Source organism: Cynocephalus volans, chromosome 17, assembly GCF_027409185.1.
Source record: "Cynocephalus volans isolate mCynVol1 chromosome 17, mCynVol1.pri, whole genome shotgun sequence".
Classification (NCBI taxonomy): Eukaryota; Metazoa; Chordata; class Mammalia; order Dermoptera; family Cynocephalidae; genus Cynocephalus; species Cynocephalus volans.
This window is the reverse complement of record NC_084476.1, coordinates 12,013,585-12,040,843: the sequence shown is the minus strand read 5'-3', so window position 1 is coordinate 12,040,843 and position 27,259 is coordinate 12,013,585. Positions and strand designations below refer to the sequence as shown.

Genomic DNA, 27,259 nt, shown 5'->3' with positions numbered 1-27,259 from the left:
ATCATCCCAAAATGTCATTTTCTAATTAAAAATAGAAAAAACGAAGTTTTACATTTAATGGTTTTTAGGTATTATAGGCAATTTGCACACTGAAGAAATAAATGATTTTTGGTAAATCATAGATTTTTTTTCCCTATTGCTTACTGCTGTATGTTAGTTTTTTCATTTCCCATTATCCAAAAGTGTCATTAAATATGGGTCTAATGGAAAGTAAATTTCAAATGTTTGCTCACTATTATTTTGTAGTCACGTGACCTGGTCATTGCATTTATTTCACATTTTTAAAAGTGTATCCATTGTTCAAAGGGTTGATTTTTTTCTTTTTTTTTTTGTTTTTTTCGTAACCGGCACTCAGCCAGTGAGCGCCGGCCATTCCTATATAGGATCCGAACCCACGGCGGGAGCGTCGCCGCGCTCCCAGCGCCACACTTTCCCGAGTGCGCCACGGGCTTGGCTCAGGGTTGATTTTTTTCTATTTAATGCTTTCGCAACCCAGGACAACAGTTAGCAGCCATCACTGCCTGGGATTCCTCAGCCACCAATCTTACCGCTCATATTACACTAGTAACCCCATTTGGTGGGTAATAGGCTGTTCTTTCTTTTCTTATTCTAACTTTTATTTAAGAAATAGTTATAAAAGTGTGTTCCATGTGCATGTTGCTTTTGCTTTTTGTAAATTGCTACATGAAATTTGATCACTTGCATTTTTATAAATTATAGTTACACACTTTGTTGTTCAGGATTCATAGACCTGTTCATGAAGTTGAATTTAACTTCACAATTCAGTAGAAGATAGTGGGGGCAAGCATATAAAAGTGTGAGTGGACCTATTTTAGACTTTTTGAAATTGGTGTTTACTCTCAGTTTTCACAAAGTGATTAATCAACAGCATTGTGAAGAGAAGATGATTATTTATATTTCTGCCTCTGTCTTCAAGTAGGTCAGTTTTCACTTGAAGTTGAAAGGTTTTGTTACTAATAGAGTGTTTTTGCTTTATGTCTGTACTTTTATTTTGCACAGAGAGAATTTATATTTAGTGTTTAGCTGTAGGAATTTTATTGCCCTGAGAAAGAAAATGGAAACTTATCACAGAAGACTAAATAAAAGTCATAGAGAAATTGTCACTAACTAAATCTTTTGGTGTCCAAAAGTTCTTGAAAGAGCTGTAGGATGGATTATTTTAGAAAAAAGTATTACTTGTTTCCTGGAAGGCTGGGGGAGAAAACAAAAATAATTGAAACCTTTATTAATTTAGAATGTTTCCATAAAGCAGAAAGGACCTTATATTCAAACCTAAGGAAATCTTCTCTCCTGCATCTTTGGAAAGAAGTTAATGCATTTCTGGGGGGAAAATGTGCTTTCAAAAACTGATTACAGTTTTGTCAACAATTGCCTAATTAAAATACTTTACTTTTTAAAATAATTACTTTATATATGGCCATCAGGTTTCCATATGAAATTTTCTAACACTTATAAGTTCAATTATTAGTATAGGAGACTTGTGGCAGTTAAATCATTTTATAGGAAAAATAGTTAAGGTATCTTAAAAAGATAAGAAATAAAGTAATGTTTTTCTTGTCACAATACTTAAATTGATTGGGACATGTCTGCTGTTCTGCAGACATGATTATCTATGTGTCACTCCCTGTAAGGTGGACTTGGGATTATTGTTTCTAATTACCAGTTTTGAAGGAGAATCTATATTAATCATCAGTAGAATAACTAAGAGGATCTAGTTTTTGGTTTTGTTTTGTATTTTCTTATCCATATTTTCACCACTCTTATTTTGTGCATGTGCAAATGTACTACACTAATAGAAAAAATATTTTTGTATTTAGTGTACCATTTTCTTTTTGTCTTTTTCTCTAAATTATTTTGTCAAATGTTTTATTAGCAACTCGGAGCAGAAGCCGCACTGGTATGCTAATGGACCTGCATATGGACCATGAAGGGTCATCTCAGGAAACCATCCAGGAGGTACAACCAGAAGAGGTGTTGGTCATTTCCTTAGGGACAGGTCCCCAGCTTACTCCAGGGATGATGTCAGAAAATGAGGTATGAATGTATTGGTGTATTTACTTTACAGCCATCAATGTTAAGAAATTTTGGTTGTTTTCTTCAAATTAAGGTCACTTGCTTCTATAAGTCAGTATTCATGTCTTAGTCCATTCAGGCTGCTATCACAAAATACCAGAGGCTGGTTGGCTTATAAACAACAGAAGTTTATTTCTCACAGTTATGGAGGATGGGACGTTGAAGATCGAAGTGGATTAAGTGTATCATGAGGGCTCATTTCCTGGTTCATGGATGGCACCTTCTTGCTGTGTCCTCACATGGTGGAAGGGGTGAATGAGCTCCCTTGGCCTATTTTATAAGGGTACTACTAATCATCTCCCCATAAGCCCCACCTTCAATTACCATTGCCTTAGGAGTTAGGATTTCAACATGAATTTTGCGGGAACACAACATTCAGACCATAGCAATGCATTTAATGCATATTGTTCATTATCTTCAGTGGGCTTACCGTGATGGTGTTCATCAGATGCTAAGCTACCTGGGAACAGTTGCAGAGGCCCTTACATTAATACATCTGTGGCATTGAAGTTGGTGAACAGGTCTACAACAAAAGAAATTTTCCTAGTAGTAGTGGAAGAGAAGGAAGCCAGGAAATTGTGGTATGGAAATTGAAGAGACTTTTCCAGTGACTTGTAGGAAGTGTTTTGTGTTTATTTTCTTTCTAGTGGTATACTAATGGTATTTCTGCTTAAAAGAGCCAAAAATTCTTGAGATATACTTTCTATTCTTTGGCTGGTTAGGGAAAAATGGAAGAGATAATTGAAAAGAAAATCAAGAAAGTAAAATTTCTTCAATCAGTTTTAAGATATTTGTATACAAAAGAGCTTGGGATAGAGGCAGATGGGAAGAAGAAATCTTGACTCTGTAAAGGGAGGAGCCTCTTCTCATAGATTGGGACCTCGTGAAAAAGATATAGCATCTTCTATTCAATAGTGACTGCTTATTATTCAAGAAATCTCATTACTGGGCTGACAAGAAGAGACTAGTTTTAGTGGTTGGTAAAGTGATGATGGTGGTTGGTAAAGTTGTGTTTGGAACTGTGGCATGACTAGTAAGAAAGAGGGCTGTCATACTCCAATACTCCATCCCTTCCCACACAGAAAAAATGAGTAAGCTGGCAAAAACTGTCAGAATTAACTTCTTTGGAACTCTGGAGTCTTATTCAAAAACTTTTAACAATCAAGGGAATGCTTAATGAAGGAAAAAAACTGGTGAATTTCGTTAAGAGTTTTGTGACATTTTACCTTACCCTGTTACCATCCCCAAACCCTCAGCTCAGTGGCAGCCCTGAGGATAGCAACTTGCTTTCTTGTGCAGTGTGCTGGTACCTGAGGGAGCAATGTGGACCTTATTCCCAAGGTATCATGGTTGCATATTTTGATCTGTCTGATAGATCCCTGAAGAGTTAGCTCAAGGGCTTGCCTTTGTTTTGCCTGGTTCTGCTCTTACCCAGGGCTGAGGCAGCTTCACAGGTGGCACTTGTCAAAAACATCTAAATCACATATATTAGTTGCTGCTGCCTGGAGCAAAGGATAACAACCTAGGCATATAGTAGATAGTTCAAAAAGCCTAGGAAGGAAAGAGGCTGGGGAAAGAGATACCAGGGGGCACAAGGGCTTTGAAAAGCTCCCTTTTGGGGAATCTAGAAGGTCATACACATACCCAGGCCTGGTCATGTGCTTGGAAAAGACCTTAGAAGACCTAAGCTCTCACCTCTAGCTGACCTTTAGGCTCCACTCAAACAGGAAGCGAAGGCTAAGGTACATTTGCAAACTGCCTAAGTGTTGAAGAAGAGCTCCAACACAGAGCCAATCTGCAGACTTGGAAAGGGTTTGGTTGTTTTTGTGGTTTTTTTTATTTCAAGTGTTAAATTTGCCAAATCACTTGCTGACCAGTAAGCTAACAGAACAGAGACTGCATTGGCCACACGTGACAAAGAATACAGACTTTACAAAATTCAGAAAAATCATTAAACAAACAGCCACCACAACAGGCAGCAACAACTAACTCTGGGTGATGAAGGGGGGGTTGGGATCTGATTTCTAGAACTGCCACGTTATAATATTTAAAATATCTGGTTCTCAACAAAATTTATGAGGCATGTAAAGAAACAAAGTATGGCCTTTTATAGGAAAAAAGAAATTAATAGAAAATATGCCTGAGTAAGCACAGACATTGGGCTTACTAAAGACTTTAACTGTTTTAAATATACTCAAAAAGCTAAGGAAACCATGGACAAAGAACTAAAGAAAACTAAGAAAACAAGGTCACATCAAATGGGATATCAATAAAAAGGTAGAAATTACAAAAAGGAACCATATCAAAATTCTGGAGTTGAAAAGTAACTGCAGTGAAAAATTTACTAGAGGGGTTCAACAGCAAATTTGAGTAGGCAGAACGAACCGGTGATTTTAAAGGTGGATTAATTGGAATTATCCAGTCTGAGGAGCAGAAAGATTACAGGAAACAAAGAAAGTCATTATTGATAAATGGTCACTCCATCAAGAAGATATAGCAATTATAAACGTGTACACACCTAACAATAGCCCCAAGATAAATGAAGCAAAAATGGACAGAATTGAAGGCAGAACTAGGCAGTTGTGCAATAATATTTGGAGAGATCAGTACCCCACTTTCAATAATGGATAGAACAACTAGACAGAAAGATCAACAATGAAATAGCGGACTTAACACTGTAAACAAACTAGACCCAACACACATATATAGAACTGTCCACCCACTACAGCAGAGTAAACATTCTTCTCAAGTGCACATGGAACATTCTGCAGGATAGACCATGTGGTAGGCCATACGGCAAGTCTCAGTAAATTTAAAAAGATTAAAATTATACCGAGTATCTTCCCTGATCACAGTAAAATGGAACTAAAAGTCAATTAACAGAAGGAAATTGGAAAATTCACAATTATGTGGAAATTAAACAACACACTCTTAAACAATGGATCAAGAAGAAATCAAGGGAACTTAGAAAATACTTTGAGAGGAATGAAAATGAAGACACAGCACACCAAACTTGTGGGTGAAAGCAGTGCTCAGAGGGGACTTATATCTGTAGACATCTATGTTTAAAGGGAAATCTCAATCAATAAAATACCTTTCCTCCTTAAGAAACTAGAAAAAGAAGAGCAAACTTTGAGCCATATGCAATTGCTCTTTTTGTGGATCAAAAATTGTTGAATGTCAGTATTCTTATATGTTTTTTTGAGATGATATAGATATGAATTTTTATTTTATTTTATTTATTTTTTCTTTTTGGTGGCTGGCCAGTACAGGGATCCATATTCTTGACCTTGGTGTTGTGACACTGTGCTCTTAACCAATTCAGCTCACCAGCCAGCCCTCAAATATAAATTCTTATTTGGGTAAGGGATTGGACTAGATTAGTGTTTCTTGATCATGTGGTGCTGGAATTCTGGGTAAGGTAACTCTTCATTTTGAGGGACTGTTCTATGCATTGCAGGATTTAAAAAAAAATATTTTTATCCCATGCCTCTGGGACAAAATGCCAGTAGAATTCATTAGTCATTATAACAATCCAGACTGCTCCCACTCACCTACAAAAAGCCCCTGGAAGGATCTCAGTCTTCAGCTGAGAACTAGTGGGCTAGATGAACTCTTAAAGTTCTTTCAGCTCTGAGATTCTCTGGTCTTAGTTTAGCCTGGAGTTCAGATTCTCTGGTTTAGAGGCATAAATTTGATTTTTGTATTTCATATTCCATTGTGACTGGTTTTGAACCATAGCTTTTCCTATGGGATCACAAAATTGCTTGCTCTTGGATATGATTTGGGAAAATATCTTCATTGCACATCACTCACTATGGTGAGTTCAAAGGTCAAGTTATCTTAAAAATACAAAATTAAACATATTGATGTCTGTTTAATGTCAAGCAAATGAGAAAAAAATCGTTTTAAATGACTTTTTAAAAATGTCACATGTGTATAGAACCAGTAGAAACCTTTAATTTACTCATTTAAGTGCAGGGCCAAAACAGCAACCTGGAGGGGTTTTTTTTCCCCCTTTAAAAATTATTTTTTAAATAAAAATTGTATATATTTGTGATGTACAACATGCTGTTTTGATTATAAGTATACATTGTGGAATGGCTACATCAAGCTAATTAACATGTATTATTCTCTTATACTTATTTTTTTGTGGTGAGAACTTTTTTTTTCTTTTTAAGTAAGGACACTATTCTTTCTTCATATTCCAGCAACAGCCTAGGAAGCCAAGGACTGTGAGTTCAAGTTCCACGTGTGCTTAAAACATGCTGTGTGACGTCCAACAAAGCACTCAATTCTTCATTTAGATAGAGATACACATACAAAGCTAAGTTATGAGGCTTGTAGGGAGTGAAAAGTAGTTATGTTATTTAGAACTCATCCAGCAAATAGAAAACATTATAAGAAGGCCTTCAACTCGGGGCCAGCCCGTGGCTCACTCAGGAAAGTGTGGTGCTGATAACACCAAGGCTGCGGGTTCGGATCCTATATAGGGATGGCCGGTTCGCTCACTGGTTGAGCGTGGTGCTGACAACATCAAGCCAAGGGTTAAGATCCCCTTACCGGTCATCTTTAAAAAAAAAAAAAAGGCCTTCAACTCTAAGCTGGAAATGGCTGCAAAGTCATACTTTAGCTTCTGGTATGGACTTTTGTGGCCCTATATGTGGTGATCAAGTGGAGTTTTAGACTAGATGGATTAAATCCTGGTGCCTACAAGATAACATGATTGCATGTTTTTTTTGTTTTTTTTTTTAGTTGAATTAGTTTGTTAACTCTTGAAAAATTTTACTGCAAATTTAATACGTTATGTGTCATGGCAAATGCTTTATGTGCATCTTTTTGTTTAATCCTCAACAACTCCATGGCATACATACCATTACTAACACCATTTTATAGATGAAGAAATTGAGGCTTAGAGAGCTTAAATAGCTTATTCAAGTTACAAAACTGACACATGGCAGTACCAGAAGGACCAGCCTGCTTACAACAAAGCCTTCTGATTCTTGTAATCCTGATCATTGCTCCTTTGATGTCTGATTGCCAGTTCAATCTCTGACACTGGTAGGGCGATGGAAAGTTGTTTTAACTGATACATTTTTATTCCACGAGTATTTAAACGCTTGACCTCTTGTAAGTGGATTTTTAGATAAAAATGATAGTTTAAGATTAAGAAGAAGTTAAATATGCATTTGCTCTAGTTTGTTTCATCAGTTATCCTTCAGCTGTGATAAAACAAATTGGCGTTTTATTCTTTAGGTCCTAAACATGCAACTCTCGGATGGAGGACAAGGAGATGTCCCTGTTGATGAAAACAAACTCCACGGTAAACCTGATAAAACCTTGCGCTTTTCCCTCTGCAGTGATAATCTGGAAGGAATATCTGAAGGTGAAGGGTTACTTCATTCAAGGAGTTGTGTGATTCTTACAAGTAATATTTTGTTTTGTGTTCTTTAAAGGAGCCTTATAAATTACAATTACACCATCTGTGCCTCTCACTGAGGAGAGTAATGAAATGAAGTTTTCCTCTAACGAGCTTGAACAGTTGGCTATAAAGATTGTTTCCTGCATAGAATGGAGACTGCAAGAGGCCTTTGGTCATATAAAGTGGAGAAGATATAAGTCTTTATTCAGACTTAAATACAGTAATAGCAAGTTTTGTTTCTGCAGTTTTAATATATACTAAAGCTTATAGAGCTCCTTTAGAAGGATATAATGCATGTCTAAATTAGAAAAAATGGACTTACTGGTATTTCAAGATGTGTATACTTTTAATGTTCTGTATTCCTTTATTCACACACACATACATCCCCCCTTTGTGAAACAGGATACAATGGAAATAGGAATAAAAAAGAAAATTAAAAGTCAAGATTATGAAGTGAGAATATGTCATTCCACATACTAGGACACATTTTTTTCTAGTGAAAAAAGTCCAAATTTACTAACATTTAGAAATAAACATAAAATGTAATAACTTCTTTTTATCTAACTTTTCAAAAAATTACATATGTTCATTCTAGAAAATGCAGAAAAGAAATAGAATCATCTGTAATCTCACCATTCTGTTAATAGCAATTAACATTTTGCTTTATTTATAGCAAAATTAGTTTTATGTTGTTTTGTAACCTTTTTTTGTTTAATAATATAGCATTAACATTTCCCTTTGTAATTTAACATTTTTTAAATAACATGTTTATAATGACCGTTTTCTTTAACTTTAAATGGTCATATAATTAATTTCAGCATTCTTCTATGATTAAACATGTAGATTGCTCTCATTTTTCAGACATTAAAAGAAGGTCTGCAATAAGTATTCTTAGATTAATTTTTGATTAGTTTCTTAGGATAAATTCCTAGAAGCAGAATCGCTGGGTCAAAGGGCATTTATATTTAAAAAAGATAAACGCAGTAAGCATTTTAATCAGTCTTTAGTCTCTTATTAAGGCATGAAAAATTGCATGACGACTCATGACTTTTAAAAAGATCGCTCACAGGATAAACATTTCTCTAGGTCCTTCAAATCGCTCCAATTCAGTGTCCTCTCTAGACTTGGAGGGAGAGTCTGTATCAGAACTTGGAGCAGGACCTTCTGGGAGTAATGGAGTTGAAGCTCTACAGCTGTTGGAACATGAGCAAGGTAAAATGAAATTGAACACAATTGCTCAAATAGCAAAGAATTTACCTGATTGCAAGATAAGCAATGTGTTTGCATGCAAATTGGCTGTGTCCAGTAAGAGAATAAATTTGATTATAATGATTATTAAACTTGCATTTGTTCATAGTTTCTTCAGTTCTTAAAAATGTGTTTAGTTGATACGTGAATTGTTTAGGCTTAAATTACATAGAATAACTAATATGAATTACTTTAAATTCTGTAATATTTAAGGAATACAATCAATGATAAATACTCAGGGCTCAAGGAACTTAGAATAGGGAGAGAATGATACACAAATGATTAGAAGTATCATAAAAGTGCTTTGGCAGTTCTGAGGGAGAGAGACATATGCTTGAAAGTATAGGGAAAAGCTTATTGGAAGAATATACTAGGTTTAAAGCCTGGCTGGCATTGTGTTGGCAGAAGTTAGAGATAGGTGAAGGATGAGAATAGCAAGTTAAAGAGGTGGGAAACCGTAGTACTTATTCAGGTATCAAGTAGGGAAATAGAGTGAGGCAAGGATTAAAAAGTGGATGGATCCCTATTGTGGAGAGAAGGAAGTCTGTACTTTAGTAGCAAGCTGGAAGCCATTGAAAGCTTTTGGTTAGGTGAGGATGAGGGGGTGAGGGTGATATCTTCTTGTGCTTTAGGAAGATTAATTTGAAAATGATTTTCGAGTTTGTCCATTTAAAGATCACTAGTTGAGGGCAGTATTGCCATTGTAGTGTGTGTGGCTTGAATAAAACTAGTGCTTTATTTTACTGGATCAGTTTATCAGTGTATCAATTAGGATTAAATTTGTTGCAAATAACAGAGAAACCTAAAATAATATTAGCTTATGGCAGAAGTTGAACAAATATCACCTCTTTAACAGGCCTTCTGGGTGATCTGATGTAGGTGGTTGGCAGTCTACATTTTGTGAAACTAGGTTAAGAAATGAATCGAGGGAAATTGGTCTAGGAGTTAGAACGCGTAGAGGAGTTATCCACATCAAGTGAAAAACATTTTCAGTATGGGTTTATGAGGTAATTATTGCCACATAGTGCTTCATAACAGACCACCCCAAAACAATTTTTGCTCTCAAATCTTTGGGTCAGCTGATTGGTTCTTCTGATTTGTACTCCACTCACTCGTGGTTAGATAGGGAGCTCTGCTAATCTTAGCAGAGGGTTAGGTGGTCACTGGGGAGCTGGCTGGTCTAGTTAGGTCTAGGATGGTAATACATGCTTAGTAATGATAAAATATGTAACTTGAAGTTCAAAGGTATAAAGTTCTTTAAAGTTGATTAAAAAATCGTAGCTGTGCTATCTTTTTTAAAGTGCTTAATTTTGTTTTTGATAGCTACAACACAAGATAATCTTGATGATAAGCTAAGGAAGTTTGAAATTCGTGACATGATGGGACTGACAGATGATAGGGACATATCAGAGACAGTGAGTGAGACCTGGAGTACAGATGTCTTGGGAAGTGACTTTGACCCTAATGTTGATGAAGATCGCATGCAAGAAATTGCAGGTAACTGGTAACTATGGAACAAAGCATTTGGATACTTTTTCTTTACTTAAATATACGTAGTGTTTTCCCTTTCTATGTTTGATCCCTCTCCCACTCCCCCCAAAAAAGAGAAAAACCAGTCTTTCGAATTATGTTCTTGTCAAGTCTTGTTTGCAGGGCAGAGTTTACACACTTAAGTCTATGATTAGTATAGTCTCCTTTTGAGACTAAACAGCTTCTCCTAAGATGAAAATTCTTACAGATTATAGCCATAAAATCTTTCAGAATAATATGATACTGAAGTTTTCTAAAAAAATGAATTCACCTCTGGAAGGATTAACTCAGTTCTGAAGGGTAACCAGCATTTTTGTGGTTTTTTTTTTAATGTCGAGTTTAGGTACAATTTACATACATTAAAATTTACCCTTTTAAAAATACTGCTTTATGAATTCTGAAAGATTCATACAGTCTGAAACCACTGTCTTTATTTTCTTTTTAACTCATGGAAAATTTCAAATGATACAAGAGAGTGGTGTGGTGACCCAGTGACGCCATCACTCAGCCTCAGCAGTTAGAGACACACGGCCAGTCGTGTTTCATCTGTTCTCCCTCCCGCTGCCGCTCTGTCCCCTCCCCCCATTATGTTTAGGCTAGTTCCAGACACTATTGTATTTGTAATTATTTTATGATATATCTTTAAAAGGTAACTTTTATTGGTAACTTTTTTCTAAAACTTTTTTTTATTAGGTTTAATCAAAAGTAGTGGAGCATTCTGAACTTGAGCATTTTTAACATAGGCATATAATAATGTTTAATCCTTTCTATTTGTATTTTTAAGTAGCGTAAATAGATTTCTTAACTGGTTTTGCAGTACTTTGTTCCAGATGCCAAAGTAGTGTTGTTCTTGGCAGCAAGAGCTGTATTTGCAGTTTAATGAGGGCTATAAAGGAGATGTGTATTTTCTTGGCAAATATATTTTATTGCTCTGAATATGTGGCTTATGTGCCAGAAGAAAACATATTTGGCCAGTATAACTTTTTGTGGTTAAATCTTTCTGTTTGAGTGTTTTTAATCCCTGGAGGACTATAAATTTTAGAAAGATATTAAGGACATGTAAAATTTGCTGAAAAACCAAGGTGAAACGCTAGTTGAAATGACTTGACCTGATGATGTGTGAAAGTTTTCTCTAAGGTGAACGGGAGGAAGCTAATGAAGAGGAGGTTGTGCCATTGTGACCAGAGTGGGGACTTTGTGTTTTTAGTGGTGTGTTTGATTGACATTATTCTTACCTTGGCTTTTTTCTTGTGGGTAGAGAGAAGACTTTGTTAGCTCAGTGTTTGGCCTTTCTCCACTCTCACTGCTCTTTCTGGCAGGACCTTTGTTAACCCTTTGCTCCCCACTGATTATACAGGTGCAGCAGCAGAGAACATGTTAGGCAGTTTGCTGTGCCTCCCAGGTTCAGGGTCAGTGCTTATTGACCCCTGCACTGGTTCTACCATATCAGAGACAACAAGTGAAGCTTGGAGTGTAGAGGTATTGCCAAGTGACTCAGGTTAGTATGCTGTCATTGTTTGCTTCTTCATTTTCATGGACGTTTTAAATGTAAGATATCCTAATTTCTATATTATGTGTATGAGGGTACTTCAAAAAGTTCATGGAAAAATAGAATTGAAAGATAATATGAATCTTTCCACAAACTTTTTGAAGCACCCTCATATTTTGACAAATATACAATTGACAAGTGCAAGGCAATCACGTTGTTAAGAATTTCATCAGCACCGCACTCTCCCGAGTGAGCCACGGGCCGGCCCAGAATTTCAAATGGAAAATTAGTTTAGGGTGTTTCTATCCATTAAGGAAAAACTCAGTGTTGGATAGCATAGAGTAAGATTGCAGGTGCTTTCTGACTCTGTGTTTGATTATTTTGGAAGCAGTTGTAACTCAGCAGGATTCCATGTGAGTCATTGAGTTCAGTATCTACAGTAGCAACACAGTTCAAACCCTGAGTGGTTGACCTTCTAGTGAGCATGTTTCGATTTATCCCAGGGGACAGCCTGACCATTTAAAAGATGTTTAAAATGTTTTTGAAATATCTTGAAATTAATACTCTGTAGTCCTGAGGATTCTTTTGTGCAGGGTTGTTTTAAGTGTATATAAAGTGTTTTGTACTTTCTCTTTTCTTATGTATTGCATTTCTACTTTCTTTTCTGATTATGAAGACAAATCTTTGCCTTCAACTAATTGTCAACTACCAAAATGCAAATATAAGTAACTATATATCTGCATTACATTCTAATTTTCTTGGCTCAAGAATGATTAAGTGATCTTGATATGTGTTTTATAATGTTAAATCATTCAGACATACTAACCTTGCCTGGAGAAAAATAGGGGACAGTAGGATTAGCTCACTGCCTATTGAGTATTCATAGGAGGGAGTTATTTTTTAGGAAGTAGTTAATTTAATGCTAAGCTATCCCGTACTCTCTTGACCGGTTTACATGTTAACCAACAGCATACTCTATGAGATTAGTGAACAAGAAACAGTTTTTACATGTGTACAATGAACTGGCCTATATTGGGATGAAGTTAGAACATGGACTTCTTTAACACTTGGTCTAACTAGCTTTGCCAACTGGTCCCAACTTAGAAATCTGTTTACACTGATATTATTAATGCCCTGGTAGCTTTGTTTATCTGGGTTACAAGAGCTGAAATTTTGGCGTGCTAACGGGATCACTAATGTGACACCTCCTCTCTTCCATTTAGAAGCACCAGACCTAAAGCAGGAAGAGCGTCTGCAAGAACTGGAAAGCTGCTCTGGACTGGGTAGCACATCTGATGACACAGATGTCAGGGAAGTCAGTTCCCGCCCCAGCACTCCAGGCCTCAGTGTTGTGTCGGGTATGTCTGTCTTGTTTTACGAAATAGAGATTTGAAGTGTTCCTCCTTTCCCCCCATTTATAAAGTTGATACCAAAGAGATAAGCTTTATCTAAGAACTGAGTAATTTCCAGGGAACAAAATTATTTCTGTGGCACCTTAAAGCTTTGAGAACTTAATTTGTGGCTTTATAGAGCCTGTGGAAGTAATTGACAAACAGTTCCTCTACAACTCTTCCTATTCTTGGTGGCCTCTGCTAGTGTATTTAGATATCACATGATAATTCTGGTTATGTTGTATAAAACAAGGTAAGTATGTTTAAGCAGTAATATAATAAAGGATATGTATATAATACTAAACAATTCACATGTATAGAACTGGAACATACAAAATTCAAGAATGTTTACATTTCTCCAAAGTTCATATACTTTTTGTTTGGTTATTTTTTTCTTGCTGTTTATTTTTACTATTTTTTTTAAAAGGCATAAGTGCAACCTCTGAGGATATTCCCAATAAGATTGAAGACCTGAGATCTGAGTGCAGTTCTGATTTTGGGGGTAAAGATTCTGTCACTAGTCCAGACATGGATGAAATAACACATGGTAAGAAGTGAAAATGAGAATGACTTTTAGAAATGATCATATCCATAGATGAAACTGGCACTTTTGCACATTGCTGGTGATAATATCAATTGGTATAGTACTGTGGGGAATAATTTGTCAATATGTATTTAAGGCCATAAATGTTTACATTCTAAATTTGGTCCAGTTAGTACCACTTCTAAGAATTAGTCATAAGGAAATAATTCCTTGTGTGGAGAAAGTCTTATGCACAAAGATGTTCTTCATAGCATTTATATTGACAGAAAATTGTAAACAGCTTAAGAATTGAAAAATGGAATGGCTTAGTGAATTTTGATGTAACCACCTATTAGAATTTATACAGCTGTGTTTTAAATGCTTTAAAGAATGTGAAATAACTTGGAGAAATACCTAGAACATAATATCACATGGAAAATTTATTTTATAGAGTGTTATATGCAAGACAATGAAACATTTCAAAAGCTATGCATAGAGAAAAAACTGGAAAGAAATACCAAAAGGCTAGGCAGTGGTTTTAGATGTTGGGTAGTGGGTTTTGAGGTACCTTTTTTTTTTTTTTTTTAATACATATTTTTTGTTTGTTTGTTATAAACTAGGGTTTTTTAACCTCAACACTATTGACATTTTGGGCCAGGTAATTCTTTGTTGTGGGGGCCTGTCCTGTTTATTATAGCATGTTTAGCAGCATCCCTGTCCTCTACCAGGAGTGCATACCTCCTGCCCTCTAGTGTTGTGACAATGAAAAATGTCCCCAGACATTGCCAGATGATCCATTGGGGGGCAAAATAGTCTCCACTTGAGGACCACTGTTGTAAACCAGCAGTCTCAAAGTGCGGTCTTCATGGACCACTGAGAATTCTTAAGACCCTTGTGGGGGCAGTGGGAGAAATATGAGGTCAAAACTATTTTCTTGTACAATTTCTATGCTTAGAATACTTACCACTTATGCACAAATACTTACCATTATGTTACCATTGCCTACAGTATTCAGTACAGTAACATGCTGCACAGGTTTGTAGCCAAGGAGCCACAGGCTATTCCATATGACCTCAGTGTGTAGTAGGCTATACCATCTAGGTTTGTGTAAGTATAGTCTATTGTATTTGTACAACAACAAAATCACCTAACGACACATTTCTCAGGATGTATCCCCATCATTAAGTGATGCATGACTATATAATTTTTTCCCATTAAAAAGGTTATTTGTGTTACCATTTAGTGAATATGTTTAAATGAATTAATAAATATTTAAAGTTTTTTCAGTTTTAATTTCTAATATCAATAGTTATACCAACATAAACAAAACTCTTAGTGTCAATAAATTTAAGGGTGTAAAGGTGTCCTGCGTCCCGAATTTTGAGAAGTGCTTTTCTATGCTATTTTTCATAATGATATAAAATGAACTGTAGAACAAAAGGAAAAATCAAAAGGCATAATAGTACTATACCATTCATTATCAAAAAATATAGCTTCAGACTAAAAAAGTTTAGATTAACCTGTTTATATGTATTTGAAAGTTTTAGCCTCTGCATACTTATCTACATAACATTTCTGGATTTGGTTGTTTAGACGTATGGTTAGAGGAATCATCTACTCTGTAGCTTAAAACGGTACACTTTAGAAGTTGGAGTTTGTTTCATGGTGTAATGTAGTATTCATTTTTCTCATGGGTTCTTTTTTAAATTAAGTCATTTGCTGAGAGCAATATTGGAATTTCAAATTTTATGACTTTTAATTTATACTCCTTCTGTAGATAGTATTGCCCCTGTTTTTATGGGTGGGGGAAGTTGAGGCTCAGGGAGGCTGTGACATTCTGAAAAATTTGATAGGTTGGGTTTTCCGGTTCTGTGCAGTTTGCATTAACCATAGTGGAATTTAGCCATTAGAAGTAATAGGCGTGTGGATGCCAGACCACTTAAATGTAATGAAAATCCACGTATGAAGATCAAAATATAAAATGAATTTGAAATAATCAGAGTTTGATATTTATTAGTTTCTTTTTTTCTGTATGTCCCTCACGTTCCAATTGATCACTAAAGGAAAACTGTCAAAGAGCACTAAAACCTTTTCACGGTGTGGAAGCGCACTGCCGCGAGTTCTGCCTTGATCTCACAGTTTGCCCTCCTACCTTAGGTGCCCACCAGCTGACCTCTCCCCCTTCTCAGTCAGAGTCTCTGCTTGCCATGTTCGATCCGCTGTCTTCACATGAAGGTAAACTAGCGAGATGAACTTTTTTTCTCTTGTCATAGACAGAAAGAAACCAAAACCTTTCATTAATGCCTTTGCTGGATTAGTTGTGTCTCAGTTACAAAACATTTTTTTTCTATGTTGCAGGGGCTTCTGCTGTGGTAAGGCCAAAGATTCACTATGCTAGGCCATCGCATCCACCACCAGATCCCCCAATCCTGGAAGGAGCTGTGGGAGGAAATGAGGCCAGGTTGCCAAACTTTGGCTCCCATGTTTTAACTCCAGCTGAAATGGAAGCGTTCAAGCAAAGGCATTCTTATCCTGAGAGATTAGTTCGCAGCAGGAGTTCTGATATAGTATCTTCTGTTCGGCGACCCATGAGTGACCCCAGCTGGAACCGACGTCCAGGGAATGAAGAGCGAGAACTCCCTCCAGGTGCAGCCATTGGTGCTACTTCTTTGGTGGCTGCACCTCACTCGTCATCCTCATCCCCAAGCAAGGACTCCTCCAGAGGAGAGGTATGGGCCATGGAGAAGAAGTTGCTAATTGTGCTCAGCTTTAGTGTTCTGTCTGCCAGGTTCTTTTCATGTCTGAAATTAACATGGAATATACATATATATATGGGATATATAAATCTAAGATTTAGGATGGACAGTAGTCACAATTACAGATAATTTGTTAATCTAGGTTGTCCAAACCATAACCCATAGGAAACCTATATAACTTTGGTTTTGTAGTAAAATCTTGCATTTTTATAACATGCTTAACTTTTCTGCAAGCAATTTTGTATCTTATTTTATTTAAACTTCACAGTATCCCTCCAAGATAGTTAGGTAAGGTATTATTTTTTATTTTGAAACAATCATAAAGTTACCAAAAGTTGGAAGTACAATAAAAGAACACTTCCTCCCCATTTGAGAGTAAGTTGCCAACCTGGTGCTCCATCACCTCTGAATCCATTAGTGTCAGTATACTCCAAACAAGCACATTCTCCTACACATCACAATACAACCATCAACATTAGGAAGTAAACACTGATATATCACTACCGTCTAATTCTCGTACCCCAGTCAAGTATTCCTATTTCCCTCATAATGTTCTTTATTGTAGAAGGTTCCCATTCAGAATCACACGTTGCTTTTAGTTGTCATGTCTTTTTAGTCTCTTTCAGTCTAGAACAGCTTCTCAGTTTTTCCTTGACTTTTATGACCTTGATACTCTTGACATAAGGCTACATAAGTTCTAGAATGTCCCTCAATTTAGGTTTGATGTTTTCTGATGATTAGATTCAGGTTATTCATCTTCGGCAGGAATATCACTAAAATGACATTGTATACTTTAGTTGCATCATGTTAGCACACAATTTTAATTTGTCGCATTTCTTTGGTGTTCATTTGGACCATTTGATGAAGGTGTTGTCTGCCAGACTTTGCCTCTATAAAGTTACTCTTTTTCCTTTCATAATTAACAAGTATTTCATGGGGAGCTGTTTTGAAATATGTAACTATTCTGTTCATCAGACTTTAAGTTTAGCTACTTAAGTATATCTGTGATCTCATGCTTTTCTATTTTAGTGAATGGGTTTATTACTATCATTTGTTTTCGAAGCCCAGTTGTCCCTGATTTGGCCAGTGGGAGTCCTTCAAGCTGGCTCTTGGGTTCTTTTGACATGCCTCTATCATTCTTTGAGCATTTCTTTGCTTTCTGGCACAAGATGTTACAAGTTTATATTGTACTTTGTCTGTGCTAGTCCTAGAATCTGCCATTTGTCCAAGGAGCTCATGTTTCTTTAGTGAAAAATGGTTTTAGAAATTGACACCTGGATACAGTGTTCATTGCTGCAGGTGTGTTGCTGCTCCCAGGACCTCTCAGTAGACAGAGCTAGAGAGAGGGAGGGAGGGAGGGAGGGAGGGAGGGAGAGAGAGAGAGAGAGAGAGAGCGCTCACACATTTACCTGTGTATTTATTTCTATATCTATCTTGCTCTCTTTTTCTCTCATGGTTCTCTAGACAGAACCATGAGTTCACACTGCTGATACATTCAATTTCAGTCTAGAAACAGTAGAGTTTGTTTAATCTTCCTCCCTTTCCGTATCTGTTGCTCTCTTCAACAGTGAGAAACCTGCTATCATTACTCTTCGTGTACTGTATGTACTAATTTGATCAGTACCCCTGTATGTAATCAATTTCCCATCTCCGCTGCTAACTCCTCCCTGGCACAGATGCCCTCATCTCTCTGCGTGGGTTCTGATACCCCATTCACATGGATGCCCTTAAAGAAGGTTTTTTAAATTCCAGCTTCGTAGATGAAAAAATCGAAATTAAATGATTTGTCCACAGTCACGTGATAGGCTACTAAAGGCGTTATAGCTCTTGCTCTTTGACATGTGGTCTTAATGATAACTCAGTATAATTGGTGACCAAAACATGAACTTTGAAACTGGTCAGGTCTAGGTTTGAGTCTTAGCTGTGCTGTATACAGGCTGTATAACTTTGGGAAAGATGGGGAGATAACCTTTTTTAGGTTTATATTTCTCATCTGTAAAAAGGGCTTAATAATAGGACCTATTTCCAAAGGCTGCTGTGAGGATTAAATGAGATAATATATATCCTTATGCTCAGTGCTTGGCACATAGTACACACTTGTTTTTATTATTATTAATATTACTGCTTCCATTTCTACTACCCCTCTAGTGTTTATTTGCACTGCATTTACTAATTCTGTAAGTATTTATTGAATGCATACCCTGCGACTGGTTCTGTATTAGGTTTTTGGTTTACTAACAGTGTTGAGATAGTGTCTGTCCTCAAGCAGATTACAGTCTGTTGCTTAAAACTTATACTTCCATGTTCCAGAAGTTTCCTACATAGCAGTAAGGACAGTTTTGCTTTAAGGCAAACAAGACTGGTTTTTGTATTTCACAGACTTACTGAAATCCTTTTCATAGTAATATATCCTGCCACCCAACTCCAAATAAAGCATCAAACTTTTTCTGCAGCCTGAAGAACGCAAAGATAGCGATGATGAGAAATCAGACAGGAACAGACCTTGGTGGAGAAAACGTTTTGTTTCAGCCATGCCTAAAGGTAATTTCACAAAATATTAGAATGCTGAATTAGCAACAAGAAGCAAAACCCCAAAATCTCTTTCAGAGAGCCAGTATTTCAACTCCTCTGTGAGGCTTGTTGGGCCTAAGTTTCTAGCTGTTTTGAGGGTGTAGAAAACGGTTTCATTCAGATGAATGCTAAGGCAGAGCTTTAGAAATGTTCTTGTTGGCAGAAAGTCATAGTGGTTTCATAAATGGAAATCATGCTCGTCACTGTTGTTTAAATATCTTATACCATTGAAGTTAAACATATATGACTTTTGACTTATGTATTCCTATATATTATTGCAAGAAAATGGATGCTATTGGTAATTAAACATTGAAGATTCATCCTTTACATTCCTGGAATAAATTTAAGCTTTTTATGTCTATGTTTATTGAAAATGTTTATACCCTAAATATTAGTGTGTGTTTATTTTGGAAGGCAGTTGTATAAAATTGTTTGCTTTTTTTGGTGACTAGTCTGGCATCATTTGAGTTGGCAAAAGCACCTCTTCCTGAAAGGGGAGATCATCCAGGAGTAAAGCCAGGGACTTCCAGAGGCCGCTTCTCAGCACTGTGGCACTCAGGAGCTGAGGAGAGCTGCTTGCACGCAAGACTCCAGCCCACTCGAGGAGGCAGAGAGGATGAGGCTAGGAGTTCTGATGTGTTGTTTTTGAGTAGAGGTTAAGAGGCAATGGTTTTGATTTAGTCTCAGTGGATTCTTGTTAAATCATTCTTCCAGTGGCAGATGACTCCAAAGCAGATTCTGAAAGCTTCTTTAAGAACCTTCAATCCTATTTTAAGAACCATTATCAGTTGACACGTGGGATTTCTTAGCTTTTAAACTTTTCAACCTCCTTTCACGTAGAAATGTTGGCCCACCGGTTAACTTCCAAGTAGTGCAGTATGTTATATGTCACACTACTGACTTTATTTAATTTCCAGCTCCTATACCATTTAGAAAGAAAGAAAAACAAGAAAAAGACAAAGATGATCTGGGGCCTGACAGATTCTCAACACTCACAGGTTTGTAGACCCATGGACTTCCTGGCTCCTTCATTCCCAGAGCACATATTTCATAACACTTTTTCTTGGGTGCCATAAACGTTGCCTTTTTAGAAGAGTGTGTCTGTGTGTGTACAGTGGGGAGTATGTTCTTCGTAGCCCTGTGGTTTCCAATTGGTGGCCACAGTGAATCTCAGTGTGCTCTTCTGCAGACTGCCACCACCATCATCATCCTCATTATCATAACTTCTGTTTATGATGAGGCCCCTGACTCTGAGCCTCTAGATATACCCTGCAACTCAACATTTAGTAGGATGATGACATGCAGTGCCTTTTAGGAAAGTGTGGTGACGGTTTTAGTGCTATGCATGCCATATCTTTGGATCATTGATTGAATAGTTTTCTCTAACATTGATTGTAGAATTCTAAATTTATTTTTACCTATAGTTTGTTCTTGATTATTCATGATCATAGCGAAATTCTGTTTTACTTAATCATTTCTTTTTTTTGCGATAATGTGTTTGTTTAAACAATATCATAAATGCCAACCATTATAATAACAGTTTTAAAAACTTTACTAATTTCTTACAGCTTGAACCATTTTAACATTGTTGTCTGATTCAAGGAAAATACATCTAGGGGTTGTGTTCTTACCTTATTTAGCATTTGTATTTCTGCAGCTTCTTTTTGGCACATTGTGAACAAGTACTTTAAAAGGAGAGTCTGAGGGGTAGTGTTAATGACCCAGCCTTGAGTGTGATAGCTGTTTCCAATGGCTGTCGAGCATCTAGAGGGAAGTTCATTTCTCACCTCTTTTTTTCTTATCTTGATATTAAATTATCCTACTATCCCACTAAGTTAAAATGGAGGTTTTTTTAAATTAAAAAATGGAATAGGTTTCAAAAGAACATCCTCCTCATAGTATAGGTAGAATCCCATTTTAATGAAAATTATTCTAATGTTTAGTTCTACATATATCGAAGTGTATTTCCGTGTCCTAGTGTATATGTCCCTGTTTTATTTGACGTGGTGACTTCTCTGGAATAAAGGGTTTGAACAACAGGAGATGTGCTTACAGGCCACAGTTCCCTGCCCAGAGCAGCCACACCTGTTCTATTCAGTCAGCAAATACTTGTTGACCATCTGATTCATGCCAGCCACTGTGCTAGGAGTTTTCGTTATTAAGTCAAACCACACGTGACCTCTGTTTGTCAGGACCTTCCAGTCTGATTGGGAAGAGGTAGAAAACATTGTCCTTTTGGCAAAGTACTTATGTATCCTTATCATGTTCCTAGTGTTAGAACAACAACAGTGCTTGTAAAGTGAATTGTTCTTCTTGAAATCTCCTGTTCTTAAAATGTTGAATTAATAGCTTTGGAGAAGGTATAAATTATTTTTTAATTGCGCCTTTGGGCAGTACATTTTTCTTGGTTCTTGATGCTGAGACTAGAAGCTAAGTAGAGTAAGTTTTTTTCATAAAGTAATTAATTTTCTTTGGGTATGATTCAAGCAATTTAGCTTCCCTATTGGTGCAGAAATTTCTGCTCAGTCCTAATTAATGACCCATTGAAAAGTTATCATTAACTTAATTTTAAAATGTCATGATAGGAAATTTCTTAACAGTCTGTCCATAATCCTGCCACCCTAACTACTATTTTTTTCATGTTCTCTCACAATCTTTTTCCATATTTCTACATGACTTTTTCATGATTGAATTAGATTATATATGTAATTTTGTATTCTTCTTTTACCACATGTTATTTTATAAACTCCCAATTTCTACTATATATAGTTGGTTTTTAAATCATTTTTATTAGCTATAATATAAAACAATTTTTATGATTCTATTACAGTGTAAATGTATTCTATTGGATATTTAAATTGTTTCCAATTTTTTTACTATGAAAATAGTGCTCACAGGTTTGTATATATAGAATTTTTTGTTAGTTTTATTTTCCTGGGATAAAATTTTTAAGGATGCTGTTAATAGAAATAAAGGTTATAAGCAACATTATTCCTCTCTCTCTCTTTAGCCAAATTGTATTGTCCCTTTTTTAGATACCTCAACAGCACTCAAAAGCAATAACCAAAAAAGTACTCTTCCTTCAACACAAGATTCTGTAATGATAAAGTTTTTATTAGTTTACATTTTGGAAAAGGTCAGATTTTATTAGGAATCTCTTGTCACGAATTCAAATACCATTATAGCAGTAATATTAAATTACTTTGGAAATTGTCTCTCTATAATTGACTACAATTTTACAGAGACATGAATACCAAATATTTGTCTTATGGAAGCAAAAGAAGAGCCTGTTAGCATGCTCCTTAATTTCTCTATGCCTTGATTTCCTCTTCTGTAAAGTGGGGGTGATAATAGTATATCCCTTTAAGCTTGTTTGATGATTGAGATAGTCCATATAAGTTGCTTAGTACAGTTCCTGGCATGGGTAAATGCTCAATAAATGTTAGCTGCTGTTAATATTATCTGCTTATTAACATACACACATATGTATATATATAAAATGTAGTGACTTTAATGTCTTTTTAGAATTTTTTAAAAATGGGATTCTACCAGAATGTAGACATTCATGGTTACCTGCTTGTCCTCAATCTATCCCAGGAATTTGTGTTTCACTGTGGAACTTTATTTTGTCCTGTACATCTATAGCAATTCTTTGCTTTGACAGCCCAGTTGATTAATGGCTACCATTTTAGACTCTAGGATAACGTTTTCGATGTGCTGATTTTGTTGACAGGATAACGGTCCTGTCGGTAAACAGTGCTGCATTTGTGATTGTGATAAGCTTTTTCTTTGTGCATCCCAGGTACAGTGCCAGCACTCCCCAAGAATGTCTAGATTCTCTAGAGTGCCTCTGACACCATTGCATGCACAAAAGTGCTCTATTCCAGCAGCTGCACTGTCATGGTGAGATCTAGTGAGATAGAATATGACTATCTGTAGTTTTCAAATGTGGTGTAGTGAGAAATTTATGAAGGAAGAATGGAGAAAGGCATTTCTTCTTATTAAAAAGGGTTTAAGTCTAAGTTTGAATAGTTCTTTTTTTCCTCCTTCAGCATGGAGATGTCTGAATAAATGAAGTCTGCATATAAAAATGCATTGTTGGAAGTTCTGTAGCATGAATTGCCTATAACAGTGATTTGAGTGTAAACACTTCAAAAACCTGTCATCCATTCAGTCTGCACTGAACTTTGATGCTGTCATGCAGATTCTGGTGATGATGAGAAAGTGGAGCTACTCCTCCCAATTTCTTGCTTTGGCAAGGCTCTCAGACCTAGAAATGGGATGAGTAGGCAGCTGCATGGTGCCTCTTAACATTGAGATATGTGCTCTTTTTAAGTCTTACCTCCTAATCCGCCTTTGGGATTATGCTACTGGTGTCATACTAACATCAGAGTTGGTACAAACCAAAGGAGCTAATTCTCTCCCTCTCCTTTACCCTGCAGATGATTCCAGCCCTAGACTTAGTGCACAAGCTCAAGTTGCTGAGGATATTCTGGACAAATACAGGAACGCCATTAAGCGGACCAGCCCCAGTGAAGGAGCAATGGCAAACTACGAAAGTGCAGGTGCTAATCATGATAAAGATTTGAATAGTAACTTTTGTACCAGTGATAAAGGTGATCAGAATTTCAGTAGACTTCAAAAGAAGGAATGCTAGGGGGATCAGTTTACTATCTCAAAATTACAGATGTCATAGCCAGATCAGATGTAACCCAATCAGATTAAATGGATGTTCCTCTCTATACTCTCCCACTAAGCCTGGGAAACCTCAAATGTTCAAATGCCTTAGTGTTGTCATCCCATGAGTCTGGGGTGACTCGGCCAGAGGGAATTGTGGCATGCTTTAATTGGAGGAGGTACTTTTTTCACCACCTAAAGAACTGTAATTGTATCCAGTTACGTGCTCTCAGTATGGACAGGTTATCAATTATTGCTTAGAACTTTGTTTTTAAAGCATACTGTTTTCCTTATAGTGGAATATTGAATAGCTGTCAGAAAAATATGACACAGTCCCCAAGATAAATTAAGAGAAACAAAGTATATAAAAGCCTAAGTAGTTTACTGCACATATTTATGCTTGTATGTGCATAGAGTATCTTCTGGAAGAATCTCCAACAAACTGGTAACATGAGTTTGCTCTGAGGAGGACTTTTTGGGAGCCTGAGATGGGGAATAAGGGAAGAGAAGAACTCACACTTTTTATTTTAAAAAGTATTAAAATAACAGAAAAGTTGAAAGAATAGTACAATGGAGGTTCATATACCGTTTGCTTAGATTTATCAGTCATTAACATTTTGCCACATTTTCTCTTTACATATTTTTTCTTTTTTTCCTGAAGCATTTGAAATTATCTCCTAAGATTAAAGATATTTTCCTACATAAACACAGTATCTTTTTTACATTTAGGAACTTTTTATTCCTTTTGATTTTATGCATGTGTGTATTACCTATTCTGAATTGATTACATAGAAACAACTGTGGGAACCACAGATCTGACCTTGCTGCCTTTGTCGCCGGGCTCATCCTAGGGTGTAGTAGGAGGTGCTCTGGTAAGGAGAATCGGGAGACCTGATCCCCTTGGTCCACTTCAGCCTCCGGCCGACCTAGGGATTTAGAGGCATTTTCTGACTGGGCAGGAGTCTAAGTCTGTAAAATAAGAACATTATATAAAATGATTTTTGTGGCCTCTTTTGGTTCTATTATGCAGTGATTCTTGATTACGGAATATTAACTTTATTAAGTTAATGCAGACTTTCATTGTTTTGGATTAGGATTGGGATGAGAAGGACAGCCTTTCTCCTCTCAACAGCTGCTCTCTTGATACTTATCGTTGCTATCAATAACTTGGTTGTGTGGTTGAGGTTTTTTTCTTTCCAAAGAACTTTTTATTGTAAGGTAATGCTAATTTATTGTTGAGTTGCTCTGAATACCTGCTAGTGCCAGATATTCCAAATTAACTTGCTTATCCTTTTCTTGGGGGTGGATTTTATTCAGAGGTTATGGGTGATGGCGAAAGTGCACGTGATTCTCCTCGTGATGAAACGCTGCAGAACATCTCAGCTGATGATCTCCCAGACTCTGCGAGCCAAGCAGCCCACCCTCAGGATTCAGCTTTTTCTTACAGGTATTTCTTTTATAGGATTTGGGACTTTTGGGTTTGGACTTTTCATCACCATTGCAGTCACTTCACGTCAAGTGATTTGTTGTCACTTAAATGTATAAAACAGAGAGATACGAATGAAATGCCAAATAAGACTTTGCTTCAGTTGTGGATGTCATATATTAAAGGCTTTTTTTGTGTGTGTGTGACCAGTAAGGGGATCGTAACCCTTGGCTTGGTGTCGCCCGCACCGCGCTCAGCCACTGAGCGCACCGGCCATCCCTATATAGGATCTGAACCTGGGGCCTCGGTGCTCCCAGCACCGCACTCTCCCGAGTGAGCCGTGGGGTCGGCCCAAAGGCTTTAATTCAGAGATTTAAAAAAACTCATATGCCTGAAGGAGCCACATAAGTAACTTAAATACAACAAGTTGTAATGCCCCTGTGCATGCCAAGCTACCAGCCTGAGGGAGAAATGTCGGGGGACAGAGGTGGTTAGAAAGCTCAGTCAGCTGTGGGGCTCCTGCGTAACTACTGTGTCCAGTAAACCTGCCGGAGCCCTCTCAGTTTGTCATCCTCCTTCTTCCCTGGGCAGGTCTCTCTGTTTCTAATGGGGCTTGAGGAAGAAAATGACTATAGGATCCTGAAATTTTTGCCTTTGTCTGGTAAGGAACGTCTGCTTCTCAGACAAGGAGCATCAGTTTTAAAGCACCATTATACCTTGCGGACTTATGAAGTCTCCCCCATCTCTCTTAACTTTTTACTCTAGAAATTTTCAGACAGGTACAAAAATAGAGTACAATGACGTACCCAGACTCAGCAGTTACTAACTCATGACCATATTGTTTCATCTCACCTCCCCCAATTATTTTAAAGCAAATTCTAATTAGCATATTATTTTATTTATAAATATTATGAAACTTTATAATTTTTTTCCCTACAGTAAAATTAGGGAGAACAGCAGATAATTTTTATTTTCCAGCCATGACTTACTTTGGTAAATTCATCAGGTAACTTTACCATTATGCATTTAGAAGAGTCTTTGCCTAATGTGTGAATATTATATGTTCTCAGCTTCATTTCTGAATTACTCATTTTATAGGAAGAAAATTGATAGGAAAAGATTGAGAGCTAGGCAGATGAGATGGACAAGTGATAGCCCTGCAGAGGAGGAGCAAACGCTGGTCTGTTCTGTAAGACTCCTCTCTTTAGATGGCAGATTTGAACGTTTTAAAGTTTTGGTCTGTGCCCTACAGAATCAGAAAGGGTCACAAGCACTAGCAGATAAAAGAAACTCCTCAGTATCTCCCTGTGTGAAGAACTGCATAGCTGTGGAGGGTGACACCAGCAGGTGATGATAGGTGGATCAGTAGCTGGAAGTTAAGAGGAAGCAGATTTCGGCTCAACACAAAAAACTTTCAAGCAGCAGAGCAATAGAGAGAGCTTCTTGTCAGGTGGTGGCAGAAGCAGGATCGGCACTTCTTAAGAGATGTGGTAGAAGGCATTCTTCATTTGGGTGCTGGAGTGGTCCTCGTGACTTCTGTGGTCCCTCCCCCCTCTCGTGTGATATACTTTTTTGAGTTTCCTTGTAGTTCCTGTCCTGGAACTCAGCATATGATAAAGGGTCAAAAAGGATTTGCTGTTTGATTCTGATGACTATACAGAGTGGTCCTTGCCCAGAGCACTTTTATAACTTTGCTCCTCGGATAATTAGAAAATCTGTTCTTTTAAGTGCAGTGTCAGAAAGTTAAAAATAATCTTCTTTTTTTTTTTTTTTTTAGTGACCATATGGAACATTTGATTCCTGAGTTAGCATATTAATTTATATAGTAAATTTCATAAAATGTGACCATATCTGAATAAAGAAATTAATGTATTTTATATTCATTCTTCAGAGATGCAAAAAAGAAACTGCGGCTTGCTCTTTGTTCTGCCGATTCTGTTGCCTTCCCAGTGCTAACCCATTCAACAAGGAATGGTTTACCAGACCATACAGACCCAGAAGGTAAGCTGCTGTAGGATAGTTTATTTTTTTGCATATTTATAGGTTGAATCCTATGAAATTGCCAGTATTCAACTGTAGCTGTACAGCATTTCTATAGAGTTCAACTTAATATGTTTATATTAGTATCACTA

At 36.8% G+C, this 27,259-nt stretch overlaps 1 protein-coding gene across 4 annotated transcripts in view; it reads left to right on the top strand.

Annotated features, from left to right (window-relative positions):
• The window catches only part of GAPVD1 (GTPase activating protein and VPS9 domains 1), a 72,418-nt gene that overhangs the window by 38,397 nt on the left and 6,762 nt on the right, over positions 1–27,259 (top strand). For 2 of the 4 annotated variants that reach the window (XM_063081599.1, XM_063081598.1), the window contains 14 exons: positions 1,895–2,055; positions 7,351–7,480; positions 8,603–8,728; positions 10,088–10,261; positions 11,652–11,792; positions 13,007–13,141; positions 13,602–13,721; positions 15,855–15,932; positions 16,056–16,426; positions 18,907–18,994; positions 19,942–20,022; positions 23,467–23,589; positions 25,019–25,148; positions 27,019–27,128. In XM_063081599.1, the coding sequence (XP_062937669.1) occupies positions 1,895–2,055; positions 7,351–7,480; positions 8,603–8,728; positions 10,088–10,261; positions 11,652–11,792; positions 13,007–13,141; positions 13,602–13,721; positions 15,855–15,932; positions 16,056–16,426; positions 18,907–18,994; positions 19,942–20,022; positions 23,467–23,589; positions 25,019–25,148; positions 27,019–27,128 (1,968 nt within the window). The remainder of the gene's footprint in view (positions 1–1,894; positions 2,056–7,350; positions 7,481–8,602; positions 8,729–10,087; positions 10,262–11,651; positions 11,793–13,006; positions 13,142–13,601; positions 13,722–15,854; positions 15,933–16,055; positions 16,427–18,906; positions 18,995–19,941; positions 20,023–23,466; positions 23,590–25,018; positions 25,149–27,018; positions 27,129–27,259) is intronic. The other 2 variants (XM_063081600.1, XM_063081601.1) reach the window with 2 other exon arrangements.